Source organism: Salmo salar, chromosome 07 (assembly GCF_965601325.2).
Source record: "Salmo salar chromosome 07, fSalSal1, whole genome shotgun sequence".
NCBI lineage: Eukaryota > Metazoa > Chordata > Actinopteri > Salmoniformes > Salmonidae > Salmo > Salmo salar.
In genome coordinates, this window is record NC_138297.1 from 22,620,358 (window position 1) to 22,636,649 (window position 16,292).

Consider the following 16,292-nt stretch of genomic DNA (forward strand, 5'->3'; position numbering starts at 1 on the left):
GACCTCAAATCAAAAAACGTATTTTAAAGTTCTAAGTATGTTGCTTTTCCATAGGTTGGGGGTCTAGTACAGCGGTCTATCAAAAGACATACACATGGTGTAGTTTGCTGGAAAAAAAGGATGGTTTATTGTCTTTGATCATACTACAAATCGGCATTAGAGGGGAAAAAAAATAAATAAAAAAAAATCATTCACACACCTCCTTCAAACACAAGTCAAATTGTACAAACCACCTGCTCAGTTTATTCCTCTCATGGACAAATATGATTATTCTGCAGTACTTATCAACAGGATGCTGTGGATCATAAAATTACAGTGAAAACCAAGTGATGACCATTAACCTCAATATCACAGATGAACATCGATTTAGTGACAATAGCAGTACAACATGAGTTGAAATAAATAAAAAGTGAAACTCAGGGCTCAACACAGGGACCTTCATATCATTGTGCTCATTGACCTATACTATGAGAAGAATCAAGTACTGAAACAAAACATGATTCTGGACAAAGAAAACAATAGAATTGATATTAAGGGTCTTGTAGTTGGAAGAGAAGCTTCAAACCATACTAGCAGTTCTTATATTACAAGACAGCAAGACAAACTAAATGGCCAAATTGCAATGTGAATAACTCCAACGTCAGAGTTACTTAAACATTGCCAACAACTCTAACTCCTAAGGCTAAGCTTAAACAAAAACCCATAAGAGGATGTTCTCAGCTCACGTGGCAAGCATGGAGATCCCAGTTTCTCAGCAATTTAAGGGCAAACACTTCATTGCACCTTATTCATCTTCATTGTAACATATCAAATCAACCCAAATGTTAAAACGGAAAAACACATTCACATTTTAAAAGATGGGGTTTGGACTGGTATAAAAGTAACATGATCTAAAATGCAGTACACAAATTGCTGTCCTGTGGAATAAAATAATGTTATGTTCTGCCATACGGTGCAAGATATTATATGACAGCCTACATATTGTATTAACATCCAAAAATAAAGCACTGACTTCAGTGATCTCCTTCCCTAACCAATCTTTCCGTCTACTTTCTAAAAACTATTCACTGAACACTGACTACACCCACTTGGTCTCCAATGAAAGGTCTCCAAACACATTCACTCCACAACCAAAACCACCTGCAATATAAACTGTCACAGAAATACCTTGCATATGTGAACTTTGCTTATGAGGCAGTTCAGCACTGTTATTGACTTTAGTGGTATACAAAAATATATGTTCCATTATCTGGACTGGTCAGTTACCCCACAGCCAGGAACACATTGTATTCCTCGTCATTATCCTCCTCTTCCTCAATATTTATTTTCCATAGAGCTCCTTCCATGTCCCACCTGTGTCTGGCATGGTAGTGTGTGTGTATGAGAGTGTGCAACATGCAGGATAGTGTGTGTGAGACAGTGTGCAACTTGAAGGATAGTGTGTGTGTGAGACAGTGTGCAACATGAAGGATAGTGTGTGAGTTGAGCAGTGGTGCAGTCAAGGGTTTGGGAGGGGGGTGCAGATCAGGGGCTCTATCCAGTACTGGTATGGGACTGTGGGGTTGGGAATAGGGTGTAGTGGGAAGGGAGTAGGAATAGAGAATATGTGATAGTATGATGCAGAGAATAGGGCATAGGGGTCAACTATTGTCAATCCATGTTTCAATACCCTGTACCAATAAACCTGGTCAAGTGATAATGACTTCAAATTGAAGACTGTCAGTTTGAGGTTCAATAGTAGGGCTACTACTACGGAGTCCTCAGCTTCGGGCATCTGAAGAATAAAAAAAGGCTATGAAAGGATGAAAGTGAAGGGGGATGAAGTTGCCCTTCAAGACTCTTCTCAAGTCATTTCCCCCTTGTGGTTAAGGTTATGAATCAGAGGAGTAGGACTGATTCCAGATCTATTACTTAGGGCAACTTCTACCCCAGAGCAGGTGAAAGTAATGGAAGGGTTGAGGGATCATATGTTAAAGGTACGAGGTGACTTCCTATAGTTGGTGATCAGTCAGTGGAGATATGGCAGAGAGGTCCTGGATGCGCCGGGCGCTGCAGCCCTTACACAGGATGTGACCGTCGAAGGGGTAACAGCCTCGCCCCTTAATCTCAGACGACAGGAGCAGACCACACTCCTGGAGGGGACAGAGAAAACACAGGGTCAATCCAGGAAAACTGGATTAGGTTCAACTGAGGCTGTGTACATTTGATGTGATAGCCTGCCAAATGTAAACATTCAACTTGAGTGACCTGTTTAACTAACACACAGAGTGACCACTCACCTCACACACATAGCAGTTGACGTGGAAGCTGCGGTCCAGTGCCACTATACGGACCGCCGCATCCTGGCCCGGCTCAGGCATGATGGCCTGGCCACACACTGAGCAGCAAGAGGCAAACTTCCTGTGTGGGACAGAAAGCACTAGCGTCACTTAGAGCGTGGAAAACTAACAACAATCAGATATAATCTGTCCAATAGACTCATGTCTAGAACTTGAAAACCCAAAGCGTAATTCAAAGTTGAATTGATCAAGTCTCCCACTGATCAATTAATCTCTGAATTACACTTTACGAGTTTAAGTTTTAGACATGGGTCTATTAGACAGATGATTACATCTGATTGTTGTGCTAGTGTTCTAGTTGATTGCATGCCTGAAGTATAGTCAGTGGCCTCCCGAGTAGTGCAAAGGTCTAAGGCACAGCTTGAGGCATCACTACAGACCCGGGTTCGAGACCTGTGAGGCGGCACACAATTGGCCCAGCGTTGTCCGTTTAAAAAAAAAAATGTAACCAGGAAGGCCAGTTGAGAACAAGTTCTCATTTACATCTGCAACCTGAACAAGATAAAGCAAAGCAGTGCGACAAAAAACAAGAGTTTCACATGGGATAAACAAACGTACAGTCAATAACACAATAAGAAAATCTGTATACAGTGTGCGCAAATGAAGTAAGGAGGTAAGCCAATGAATAGGCTATAGTGGTGAAGTAATTACAATTTACACTGGAGTGACTGATGTGCAAGTAGAGCAGAAAAACAAAAAGGGGATGAGGCAGGTAGTTGGATGGGCTATTTACAGATGGGCTGTGTAAAGCTGCAGCAATCTGTAAGCTGCTCTGACAGCTGATGCTTGAAGTTAGTGAGGGAGATAAGACTCCAGCTTCAGTGATTTTTGCAGTTCGTTCCAATCATTGGCAGCAGAGAACTGGACGGAAAGGCAGACAAACGAAGTGTTGCCTTTCGGGATGACCAGTGCAATAATCCTGCTGGAGCGCGTGCTACAGGTGGGTGTTGGTATGGTGACCAGTGAGCTGAGATAAGGCGGGGCTTTACCTAGCAAAGACATAGATGACCTGGACCCAGTGGATTTGGTGACGAATATGAAGCGAGGGCCAGCCAACGAGAGCATACAGGTCGCAGTGGTGGCTAGTACATGGGGCTTTGGTGACAAAACGGATGGCACTGTGATAGCAAATTGGATGCAGTCTGAGTAGGCTGTTGGAGGCTATTTTGTAAATGACGTCGCCGAAGTCAAGGATCGGTAGGATAGTCAGTTTTATGAGAGTATGTTTGGCAGCATGAGTGAAGGTGGCTTTGTTGGAAAATAGGAAGTCGATTCTAGATTTAATTTTGGATTGGAGAGGATTAATATGAGTCTGGAAGGAGAGTCTAGTCAGACACCTAGGTATTTATAGTTGTCCACAGTCTAAGTCAGAACCGTTCAGAGTATTGATGCTAGTCGGGCGAGTAGCTATCGGTTGAAGAGCATGTATTTAGTTTTACTAGCATTAAAGAGCAGTTGGAGGCAACGGAAGGAGAGTTGTATGGCATTGAAGCTCGTCTGGAGCTTCGATAAGTGTCCAAAGTGCCAGAAGTATACAGAATGGTGTCGTCTGCGTAGAGGTGGATCAGAGAATAACCAGCAGCAAGAGCGACATCATTGATGTATACAGAGAAAAGAGTTGGCCCAAGACTTGAACCCTGTGGCACCCCCATAGAGACTGCCAGAGGTCCGGACAACAGGCCCTCCGATTTGACACACTGAACTCTATCAGAGAAGAAGTTGGTGAACCAGGCGAGGCAGTCATTAGAGAAACCAAGGCTGTTGAATCTGCCGATAAGAATACGGTGATTGACAGAGTCGAAAGCCTTGGCCAGGTCGATGAATACGGCAGCACAGTACTGTCTCTTATCGATAGCGGTTAAGATATCGTTTAGGACCTTGAGCGTGGCTGAGGTGCACCCATGACCAGCTCGGATACCGGATTGCAGAGCAGAGAATGTCCGGTGGGATTCGAAATGGTCGGTGATCTGCTTGTTCACTTGGCTTCCAAAGACTTTAGAAAGGCAGGGCAGGATGGATATAGGTCTGTAGCAGTTTGGGTCTAGAGTGTCTCCCCCTTTGAATAGGGGGATGACGTTGAACAGACTAGTAATAGGGGTTGCAACAATGGCGGCGGATAATTTTAGGAAGAGAAGGTCCACATTGTCTAGCTGCTGAACTGTTGGCCGGGGTAGCGAGGTGGAAAGCATGGCCAGCCGTAGAGATATGCTTATTGAAATTAGCGATTATCGTGGATTTATCGGTGGTGACAGTGTTTCCTAGCCTCAGTGCAGTGGGCAACTGAGAGGTGGTGCTCTTATTCTCCATTGACTGGTGTCCCAAAATGTTGGGGAATTAGTTCTACAGGATGCATTCGTTTGAAAAACAAGCCTTTGCTTTCCTATCTGACTGTATATATTGGTTCCTGACTTCCCTGAAAAGTAGCATATCACGGGGACTATTCGATGCTAGTGCAGTACGCCAAAGGATGTTTTTGTGCTGGTCAAGGGCAGTCAAGTCTGGAGTGAACCAAGGGCTTTATCTGTTATTAGTTCAACATTTTTTGAAAGGTTCATGCTTATTTAAGATGGTGAGAACTTTAAAGAACAACCAGGCATCCTCTACAGATGGGATGATGTCAAAATCCTTCCAGGATACCCGGGCCAGGTCGATTAGAAAGGCTTGATCACAGAAGTGTTTTAGGGAGCGTTTGACAGTGATGAGGGGTGGTCACTTGACCGCGGACCCATAACACTGAGGGAGTGATCGCTGAGATCCTGGTTGAAAACAGCAGAGCTGTATTTAGAGGCCAAGTTGGTCATGATGATACCCATCAGGGTGCCCATGTTTACACATTTGGGGTTATATCTGGTATGTTCCTTGATCATTTGTGTGAGATTGAGGGCATCCATCTTAGATTGTAGGACGGACGGGGTGTTATGCATATCCCAGTTTAGCTCACCTCGTAGCACGAGCTCCGACGATAGATGGGGGGGGGGGGCAATCATTTCACATATGGTGCCCAGGGCACAGCTTGGACCTGAGGGGGGGGGGGGGGGGTCTATAACAAGTGGCAACAGTGGGTGACTTATTTCTGGAGAGATGGATCTTCAAAACGTAGAAGCTGTTTGGGCATAAACCTGGATAGTATGACAGAACTCCGCATCTCTAAAGTAGATTGCAATTCTGCCCCCTTCAGCAGTTCCATCTTGACGGAAAATGTAATTGGGGATGGAAATTTCAGAAGTTCGTGGCCTTCCTAAGCCAGGATTCAGACAAGGCTAGGACATCAGGGTTGGAGTGTGCTAAAGCAGTGAATAAACCAAACTTAGGGAGGAAGCTTCTGATGAAAAACATGAATTAACCCGAATTACCCCATGGCTTTTATGGTTACAGAAGTCAACAAATGAGAGCGCCTGGGGACACAGGGCCTGGGTTAACCTCTACATCACCAGAGGAACATAGGAGGAGTAGGATGAGGGTACGGCTAAAGTCTGTAAGAACTTGTCGTCTAGTGCTTTGGGAACAGAATTAAAAGGAGCAGATTTCTGGGCGTGGTAGGCTAGAGTCAGGGCATAGTGTACAGGTAAGGGTATAGTAGGTTGCAAGTACAGTGGAGGTAAACCTAGGCATTGAGTGAAGATGAGGTTGCAGGCGTCAGTTAAGCTAGGTGTGGTCTCTGCATGTGTGACAAAAGGGCCATCTGACGCATGATGAGCGGGAATAGGGGCGCCGCAGTAAAGGGCTAGGCATCCCACTAGCGGGACAACTTCGGGTGAAACTGGAGGGCGTGCAATTCAAATAAATAATCTGAATTTAGATATTAAACAATTAGGTACATACAAGTGTCTTATATCGGTTGAAAGCTTAAATTCTTGGTAATCTAACTGCACTGTCCGATTTACAGTAGCTACTACAGCGAAAGCATGCCATGCGATTGCTTGAGGACGGCGCCCCACATCAATATTTTTCCACCGGCATAGGTTTCATAAATAGCGATTACATATTCACTTTTTGAAAATCTTCCTCATTTGTCATCCAAAGTGTCCCAGATATAACATGTCGTTTTGTTAGATAAAATCCTTCTTTATATCCCAAAAAGTCAGTTTAGCTGACGCCATCGATTTGAGTAATCCACTCGTTCAACTGCAGAGAAAGGAATCTGAAACTCTACTCCTAAACTTTGTTTCAACAAGTCAAAATACATTTATTTACTCCTCAGATACCTTCAAATGTAATCAAACTGCAATATTTCTTACGGAAAGTGGTATGTCCAAACCGACTTTAGCAGGTGCGTCTTGTCGTCATTTCCAAGACTGTCCCTGTAGTACAACTGATATTTTTTATTCATTTTGGAAGTTACATCCTTGAACATAGACTGTTGACACCCTGTGGAAGCCATAGGAATTGCATCCTGGGAGCAAGAATTGAGTATGCCCTTATACTTGCCATTGTAAGAGCATGGTCTCAAAAAAACAAATTCTGGAAGGTTTTACTTTGGATTTGTTCCTACCATATCTATTGTGTTATATTTGCCTACATTATTTTAACATTTCTACAAACTTAAGTGTTTTCTTTCCAATGGTACCAATTATATGCATATCCTGGCTTCAGGGTCTGATCAACAGGCTGTTTACTTTGGGAATGTCATTCAGGCAGAAATGGAGCATAGCCCTAAGAAGATAAAACAATGAGAGCTGCCCTAAACAACAGTATACAAGGCATATTGACATTACAGAGAAGCATAAAGCAATCACAGGTGTTGATTAGGAGAGCAAAGACAACAAAGGGTAAATGGCGATGAAGGGGCAAAGAGGGTCAGTTAGCTATACACAGGGCCTGAGTTCGAGGCTGGTAAACAAAATGAAGTACCGTGTTAATGAACAGTCCAGCAGGCATCAGCTGTGTAGCCGAGTGATCATAGGGTCCAATGAGCAGCAATAGATGAAACTGGGAGCCGTTTGGTAGTCGTTACTATGCTAGGCGAGCGGGAGACAAGGTGTAGAGGAAGCTAGCGGGCCGGGGATAGCAGATGGGTCTTCAACATCCCGAAGCAGAGGCACATCGGCCGAATTACTTCAGCAGACCAGCCGTGATGGATCGGCAGGGCTCCATGTCGACAAAGGGTCCAGGCCAATTGGCAAGAGAGGTACTGTAGTTGGTGTACTTCGTTTGCTAGCCGGGAGATGGGCCTAGCTCGTGCAGCTTCTGGACAAGGGCATTAGCCAGCCACCACAACCAATCAGTTACAGCTAGCTAGCTGCGATGATCCGGTGTAATGGTCCAGAGCTTGCAGCTGGAATCCGGTGATGTAGTGAGGGTAAAAAAAAAAAAGCAGTCCGATATGCTCAGGGCTGATATCGCGCTGTGCAGACTGGCAGGTATTATCCGCGCTATCCGGGCTGAAGCAGCTGATGTCTGAGCTAAAAAAGGTAAAGACCGCTAGCAGTAGCTAACAATGACTAAATAGCTAATTAGCTGTCTAGCTTCTGATGGAGGTTCCAGTTACAAGGTCTAAAAAAAATCTGTATGGGAGTTGAAGCGATGGGACAAGACTAACTACCAATTGGATATCATCATCAAGTAATTAAGAGTCAAGTCAGTATCTGGCACCGAGTAAGTGTGTTCAATCCGTGTTGCTAACCTGTGGAAATCGTCTAGGCAGTAGATCTGGTAGTTGGCGTCCACGGTGAAGGGCACGCCCTCCAGGCAGCAGCCACAGACCACGCAGTTGAAGCAGCAAGGGTGGAAGGCCTTGCCCATGAACCGCAGGATATGGTCCCGGATAAGTTTGTAGCACATGCAACAGCGCTCTAGGGTACTCTGAGGGGGGAGAGAGGGGCAGCACAGGTTCAGACAGAATAGTGTGTGCGCTAGAGAGAATCCAATAGATTGAGATAGACGGTGAAAAAGAGCAAAAGATCAACTGATGAATTGAGAGAATACAGCTAAAAAGAAATGTAGATCAAAAAGAGGGAGAAGAGCCTTCTCAATACAGAAAGAGGACAGTCAGTGACAGCCACTCACAATGTAACAGCTCTCGCAGTAGCTCTGCTTGTCCAGGGCATAGAACAGTTGCCACCCGAGACGGGTGTGGCAGGTGACGCAAGTGAAACACTCCACGTGGAACACCTGCTCCATGGCGATACAGCCGCTAACGTCGGCAAGGATGTTGTCACCGCAACGCGCACAGCGACCTGGTAGTATGGAGGGAAAGGGGAGAAGAGATGAGACAAATGGGAGGGACATATTGTGTCACTGAAATGAACTGTGTCGCCCAAGGCGAAATTCAGATGTGTTGACTGGACTGTTATTTACAAAGGACATACAATTTTATTTGAAAGAAAGCAGAACGTACCAAAGAATTCTTCTGTAGGGGGATGATTCATGTCATACACCAACTTCTTAGTGAGCTGGTCCAACTCCTCCTCTGATCTCAAAGCTGCTGACCCCTGCTGGACAAATAAATGCACATTTTCCAGAATAATCAGCATAGAGATTTTACTATCCCCATTTAGATCAGTGAAACCAAGAGACAGAAGATACAAGTACTCAAAAAGGACCATAGTTTATCTTAAAGAGGCACCACAAACAGTTGACGTTTGAACTCCAGACACTCACCTTACTGGGCTGACAGGCGAAGCTTGGTGCCGAGCATGACACTGATTTTTTAGTCTCCGGGCCTCTATTAGACGTGGGGCACTGGGTGACTCTCCCTCCAGACCCTGTGGCACTCCCCTTGTAACCCCTCGCAGAGTGCAGCTCCTGGGCTTGGGAAGCGGGGTTGGAAGGGTACCAGCCATGGGGGACAGTCTGATTCTGGGGCGAGGGCCGCAAAGCATGCTGGTGGTGTGGGGGAGGGGAGTAACCCTGCTCAGCTTGCCTACCCATCTGGGAGTAGGTTACAGGCTGGGCTGTTTTGTCCTGGACGCTAAACCTCGGGCCAGTAGGGGTGGAGGAAGGGACAGGCTTGGGGTAGGGTTTGGAGACCTGGGCGTCGGCGTAGTCTGGCTGGGGAAAGTACAGGGGATGTCTGGGGAACGGGGGTGTAGGACGGTACTGGGGTTGGGGGTGAGGGGGGAGACCCATGAACAACCTGCTCTGAGAGGGTGCTCCTGTCTGGGCTGAGGGTTTGGAGCGGTCCCCTGTGATGCGTTTGTTGTAAGGCACGTTGTCGTACAGCTGCGAAAGAATGGAAAGGGAACATTAATATATATACACATTCTTTATGCATTCCTCACAGTCCCATGTAGTCAGTCAGGTAGCCTACCTGTGTGCTGTTTTGTGAATAGCTGTCCAGATCATCCAGCATGCAGGTGAGCGAGGCAATCTCTGCATCTATGATGGAATGGGGTCCAACCGGCTTCTCAGGAGGTCCCCGGTGCTGAAATAAGTTGAGCAGGATCACATGAAGATGGGTGACTTCATAAAATGTCACAACAGGAAGATATGGATAGGTAGAAAATGTAGAAATCTGAAAGTGTGTTGTCCAAACACATTTGAATATTGGATATTATGAGCGATTTCTGGCTTCATAACAAAATTACTACAAATCTTTGCCTAGAAACTACACTAAACACTATGGTGAAATGGACCAATAGTCAGTGTGAAATCCAGGCTACAGAAGCAATTACAACCTACCATCAGCTGGAATCTGTCCATATGAGGGTTCAAGGACTGGTCTTCTTTGAGACCGTGGGGAGGTGGTTGGTGGTAGTAGTCGTCATTAGATTTAGGGTGAAACCTTGGGTCCTCTTGGTGGTGCTGTTGCATGGGCCCAGCTGTAGAACACATACAAAACAGTGCACTTCACATACAAGACTTCCTAATGACAGGGTACACACTTAACATTAACCACATGACAAACATTTATTTACATCAAGATGTTTATTTACGTCAAGTGCTAATCACCAAAGGTGTTGGTGTACTCAGTAGTGTGTCAGGTCCAACGCTCTACTCCAAGGCTTGAGCTACAGAACTGACTACTGATTTTCACAATAGTCAATCACAAGTTCATTATAGCAAGGTTTCACACAAGACAAGCCCAGTGTAATGTAAGGCCCACCACCATGTTCTTACCTGTGGGTCCGGTAGCCATGTACCTAGAGGCCATTCCTCCTCCTTCTCTGTTCTGGTCATGGACCACATACTTGGGCCGGGTGTCCGAGGAGACCTTCTTGGGCGGCTCTCTGTACACAGCTGGTCCAGAGTCGGACATCTGGGGGACGGGTCTCTCTGGGCTACCCGGAGTCTTCGGAGGAGGCCAGGTAGGACCAGACATGTCAGGGTTCTGAAAAAAGGTTGTCGTGATTAAACTGTTATACTTTAAAACTATAACAAAACACTTGCATGTTGGTATTAAGGTTCTTATTTAAAAAAAAAAAAAAAAAAGAAAGAAAACAGCTGCACTGTCCTATTTTGGCAAGAAGATTTGTCACTGCCACACCAACATACATTTTTTGGTTTTTGTTATTTTTTCCTTAGCAATACACATCTGATACAAATTATCAAAGCTTGATGAGTTGGTTATTTGAATCAGCTGTGTAGTGCTAGAGCAAAAGCCAAAACATGCACCTGGGGGGTGGGGTCATGACCGAGTTTGGGAAACCCTGGTCTAATTGACTCAGCAACCGAAGAAACATATCTAAGTTTAACTTCCTTAATTTTAATGAACCATTAAATCTTTAGTTATTTCTGGTTGTTTATCAAAGTAGCTGGCTAACTCATTGATCCAGCTATGTAGTATATCACTCTGTTCCACAGAGTGCGCCAACACACACACACTCAAAAACCAGAACACACTCACAAATCCCACATACTCTAGTCCTAAGGCTTGTCCCACAAGGACAAAGGATGCATGTTAGAACCAGGTATAAACAGGGTTAATGTGTATAGCGTTTTTATTCATTCTTGAAAGATATTCTGTAAAATATATACTTTTTTCACCTTTATTTAACCAGGTAGGCCAGTTGAGAACAAGTTCTCATTTACAACTGCGACCTAGCCAAGATAAAGCAAAGCAGTGCGACAAAAACAACAGAGTTTCACATGGGATAAAGAAACCTACAGTCAATAACACAATAGAAAAATCTGTATACAGTGTGTGCAAATGAAGTAAGGAGGTAAGGCAATAAATAGGCCAATAGTGGCAAAGTAATTACAATTTAGCAATTTACACTGGAGTGATATATGTGCAGATGAGGATGTGCAAGTAGAAATACTGGTGTGCAAAAGAGCAGAGAAACAAAAACAAATATGGGGATGAGGTAGGTAGTTGGTTGGATGGGTTATTTCCTCCAAAGTTATACAATTTCACGTGGACTGGTCAGATTAAATAACCATAACTTCTACTTGTATGTTAAATGATTTGATGAAGCTTCTAATGTTTTGGTCCTTGAGTAACTGACAGGGGTCCCATGAAAAACATGTTATGGAGTCCAGCAACAAAGAAGTTCAAATATCCACCGTAATGTCCATGGTAATTGCCATGGTACCAGTCAGTTAGTTGTTTTTGTTGTTATATTTTATTCTATTCTTTTCTACTCTATTCGTTACTTACAGGACATCTCCCACATCCTCCTGCTGAAGATGTTGGACCTGATGACCACAGCCGCGGGGGAGAACGAGGTACTACCGGACCTGGAGGAGGCACTCGGGGTGAGGTCGGAGGTGGTGCGCCAGCTACCCCTCTCCCAATGGGAACGCAAGGCAGGACGCCGGAACTTCTATTGGAAGACCTTCCCATCATGTTAGCGCGCCTCCTCAACATCACCAAGCAGCCCCTCTTCTTCTTGTTGGATCACTTAAAGACCTATTTCTTACACTGTCACACATGTACCGTAAATGACAGCTACTTCATTTTTTGCGTTGTTTAAGGTCTAGAATGTTGGTGTATGCTTGACGTCAAATCAAATAAACTTAATGTTCTACTAAGTATTCTGCTTTTCAAATCAAATTGTATTTGTCACATGTGCCAAATACAACATGTGTAGACCTTAAAGTGAAATGCTTACTTACAAGCCCTTAACCTTAAGCCCGTAACCAACAATGCTTTAAGAAAATATGTGAAATAAAAAATAAAATGAACAAATAATTCAACAGCAGCAGTAAAATAACATGCAAGGCTGTATACAGGTAGTACCGGTACAGAGTCAATGTGCGGGGGCGCTGGTTAGTTGAGGTAATTTGTACATGTAGGTAGAGTTAAAGTGACTATGCATAGACTATAAACAGAGAGTAGCAGCAGTGTAAAAGAGGATTCTGGGTAGCGCTTTGACTAGTAGTTCAGGAGTTTTATGTCTTGGGGATAGAAGCTGTTTCGGTACCACTTGCCATGCGGTAGTAGAGAAAAGTCTATGACTAGGGTGGCTGGAGTCTTTGACAATTTTTAGGGCCTTCCTCTGACACCACCTGGTATAGAGGTCCTGGAAGGCAGGAAGCTTGGCCCCAGTGATGTACTGGGACGTACACACTACCCTCTGTAGTACCTTGCGGTCGGAGGCCGAGCAGTTCAAATCAAATTTTATTTGTCACATACACATGGTTAGCAGATGTTAACGCGAGTGAAGCGAAATGCTTGTGCTTCTAGTTCCGACCATGCAGTAATATCGAACAAGTAATCTAACAATTTCACAACTATCTTATACACACACACGTGTAAAGGAATGAATAAGAATATGTACATAAAAATATATGAATGAGCGATGGCCGAACGGCATAGGCAAGATGCAGTAGATGGTATAGAGTACAGTATATACATATGAGATGAGTAATGTAGGGTATGTAAACATTATATAAAGTGGCATTGTTTAAAGTGTCTAATGATACATTTTTTACATCAATTTTACATACATTTTTCATTATTAGTGGCTAGAGATGAGTAAGTATGTTGGCAGCAGCCACTCAATGTTAATGATGGCTGTTTAACAGTCTGATGGCCTTGAGATAAACAGCTTCTATCAGTCTCTCGGTCCCTGCTTTGATGCACCTGTACTGACCTCGCCTTCTGGGTGATAGCGGGGTGAACAGGCAGTGGCTCGGGTGGTTGTTGTCCTTGATCTTTTTGTCCTTCCTGTGACATCGGGTGGTGTAGGTGTCCTGGAGGGCAGGTAGTTTGCCCCCGGTGATGCGTTGTGCAGACCTCACTACCCTCTGGAAAGCCTTACGGTTGTGGGCGGAGCAGTTGCCGTACCAGGCGGTGATACAGCTCGACAGGATGCTCTCGATTGTGCATCTGTAAAAGTTTGTGAGTGGTTTTGGTGACAAGCCAAATTTCTTCAGGCTCCTGAGGTTGAAGAGGCGCTGCTGCGCCTTCTTCACCACGCTGTCTGTGTGGGTGGACCATTTCAGTTTGTCCGTGATGTGTATGCCGAGGAACTTAAAACTTTCCACCTTCTCCACTACTGTCCCGTCGATGTGGATAGGGGGCTGCTACCTCTGCTGTTTCCTGAAGTCCACAATCATCTCCTTTGTTTTGTTGACATTGAGGGTGAGATTATTTTCCTGACACCACACTCCGAGGGCCCTCACCTCCTCCCTGTAGGCCGTCTCGTCGTTGTTGGTAATCAAGCCTACCACTGTAGTGTCGTCTGCAAACTTGATGATTGAGTTGGAGGCGTGCATGGCCACGCAGTCATGGGTGAACAGGGAGTACAGGAGAGGGCTGAGAACGCACCCTTGTTGGGCCCCAGTGTTGTGGATCAGTGGGGTGGAGATGTTGTTACCTACCCTCACCACCTGGCGGCGGCCCGTCAGGAAGTTCAGGACCCAGTTGCACAGGGCGGGGTCGAGACCCAGGGTCTCAAGCTTAATAACGAGTTTGGAGGGTTCTATGGTGTTAAATGCTGAGCTGTAGTCGATGAACAGCATTCTTACATAGGTATTCCTCGTGTCCAGATGGGTTAGGGCAGTGTGCAGTGTGATTGCGTCATCTGTGGACCTATTTGGGCGGTAAGCAAATTGGAGTGGGTCTAGGGTGTCAGGTATATGGTCCTTGACTAGTCTCTCAAAGCACTTCATGATGATGAAAGTGAGTGCTACGGGGCGATAGTCATTTAGCTCAGTTACCTTCGCTTTCTTGGGAACAGGAACAATGGTGGACCTCTTGAAGCATGTGGGAACAGCAGACTGGGATAAGGATTGATTGAATATGTCTGTAAACACATTGCCTTGCGGAGGGAACAGCTACACTGTTTGTATTCGGTCATGTTTCCGGTCACCTTACCCTGATTAAAAGCAGTGGTTCGCGCTTTCAGTTTTGCGCGAATGCTGCCATCAATCCACCGTTTCTGGTTGGGGAATGTTTTAATAGACGCTGTGGGTACAACATTACCGATGCACTTGCTAATAAACTCGCTCACCGAATCAGCGTATTCATCAATGTTATTGTCCGACGCTATGCGGAACATATCCCAGTCCACGTGATTGAAGCAATCTTGAAGCGTGGAATCCGATTGTTCGGCCCAGCGTTGAACAGACCTGAGCACGGGCGCTTCCTGTTTTAGTTTCTGTCTATAGGCTGGGAGCAACAAAATGGAGTCGTGGTCAGATTTTCCAAAAGGAGAGCGGGGAGTCGTGGTCAGATTTTCCAAAAGGAGAGCGGGGGAAGTTAGAATAACAGTGATCCAGGGTTTTGCCAGCCCAGGTCACACATTCGATATGCTGATAAAATTTAGGGAGCCTTGTTTTCAGATTAACCTTGTTAAAATCCACAGCTACAATAAATGCAGCCTCAAGATGTGGTTTCCAGTCTTGATGGTGCAGCTGTAGAACCTTTTGAGGATCTGAGGACCGATGCCAAATTTTTTCAGTTACTTGAGGGGGAATAGGCTTTGTCGTGCCCTCTTTACAACTGTGTGTTTGGACAATGACAAGTCGTTGGTGATGTGGACACCAAGGAACTTGAAGCTCTCAATCTGTTCCACTAAAGCCTGTCGATGAGAATGGGTGTGTGCTCAGTCCTCCTTTTCCTGTAGTCCACAATAATCTCCTTTGTCTTGATCACATTGAGGGAGAGGTTGTCCTGGCATCACACAACTAGGTCTCTGACCTCCTCCCTATAGGCCGTCTCATCGTTGTCGGTGATCAGGACTACCACTGTCATCAGCAAACTTGGTTTTGGAGTCGTGCCTGGCCATGCAGTCATGAGTGAACAAGGAGCACAGGACAGGACTAAGCACGCACAACTGAGAGCCCCCAGTGTTGAGGATCAGCATGGCGTATGTGTTGTTCCCTACCTTTACCACCTGGGGGCAACCCATCAGGAAGTTCAGGATCCAGTTGCTGAGGGAGGTGTTTAGACCCAGGGTCCTTATCTTGGTGTTGAGCTTTGAGGGCTCTATGGTGTTGATTGCTGAGCTGTAGTCAATGAGCAGCATTCTCACATAGGTGTTCCTTTTGTTCTGGTGGGAAAGGGCAGTGTGGAGTGCAATAGGGATTGCATCATCTGTGGATCTGTTGGTGCGATATGCAAATTAGGAGTGGGTCTAGGGTGTCTGGGATAATGGTGTTGATGTGAGCCATGACCAGCCTTTCAAAGAATTTCATGCCTACAAATTTAAGTGCGACGGTCAGTAGTCATTTTGACAGGTTACCTTAGTTTTCTTGGGCAAAGGGTATATGGTGGTCTGCTTGAAGCATGGTTTTACACACAGACAAAGAACGGTTGAAAAGGTCAATGAAGACACTTGCCAGTTGGTCAGTGCATGCTCGGAGTACACGTCCTGGTAAGCCGTCTGACCCTGCAGCCTTGTGAATGTTGACCTGTTTAAAGGTTTTACTCACATCAGCTACGGTGATCGTGATCACAATTGTCAAATCAAATTGTGCGGAACTGCTGGTGCTCTCACGCATGTTTCAGTGTTACTTGCCTTGAAGTAATTTAGCTTGTCTGGTAAGTTTGGGACAGGTGGTCCTGTGTAATAATACTGAATAGGTACAGCGTTCTAGCAAAATAAATACACGGTGTAGTTTGCT

General features: G+C 45.2%; 1 protein-coding gene across 2 annotated transcripts; it reads right to left on the reverse strand.

Moving 5' to 3' along the window:
* Positions 1 to 220: 220 nt before the first annotated feature.
* LOC106608785 (thyroid receptor-interacting protein 6-like) lies at positions 221 to 10,782 on the reverse strand. 2 transcript variants are annotated; one of them, XM_014206924.3, is made up of 9 exons: positions 10,398 to 10,782; positions 9,960 to 10,099; positions 9,589 to 9,702; positions 8,940 to 9,500; positions 8,677 to 8,770; positions 8,346 to 8,515; positions 7,963 to 8,141; positions 2,280 to 2,400; positions 221 to 2,132 (listed from the first exon to the last, which is right to left on the reverse strand). In XM_014206924.3, the coding sequence occupies exons 1-9, from the start codon at positions 10,597 to 10,599 to the stop codon at positions 1,992 to 1,994; spliced, it is 1,722 nt and encodes a 573-aa protein (XP_014062399.1). In that variant the 5' UTR covers positions 10,600 to 10,782; the 3' UTR covers positions 221 to 1,991. The 2 variants fall into 2 exon arrangements, with proteins under 2 accessions (XP_014062399.1, XP_014062398.1); XM_014206923.3 differs by having other exon boundaries at positions 8,677 to 8,773.
* Positions 10,783 to 16,292: the final 5,510 nt, after the last annotated feature.

Coding starts and splice junctions, on each gene's coding strand:
- LOC106608785 (XM_014206923.3), bottom strand. CDS start 10,599: ATGTCTGGTCCTACCTGGCCTCCTCCGAAGACTCCGGGTAGCCCAGAG. Junction 8,516..8,676: donor CCCTACAGAAGAATTCTTTG/GTACGTTCTGCT, acceptor CCATACTACCAG/GTCGCTGTGCGCGTTGCGGT. Junction 8,142..8,345: donor ACTGCGAGAGCTGTTACATT/GTGAGTGGCTGT, acceptor CTCCCCCCTCAG/AGTACCCTAGAGCGCTGTTG.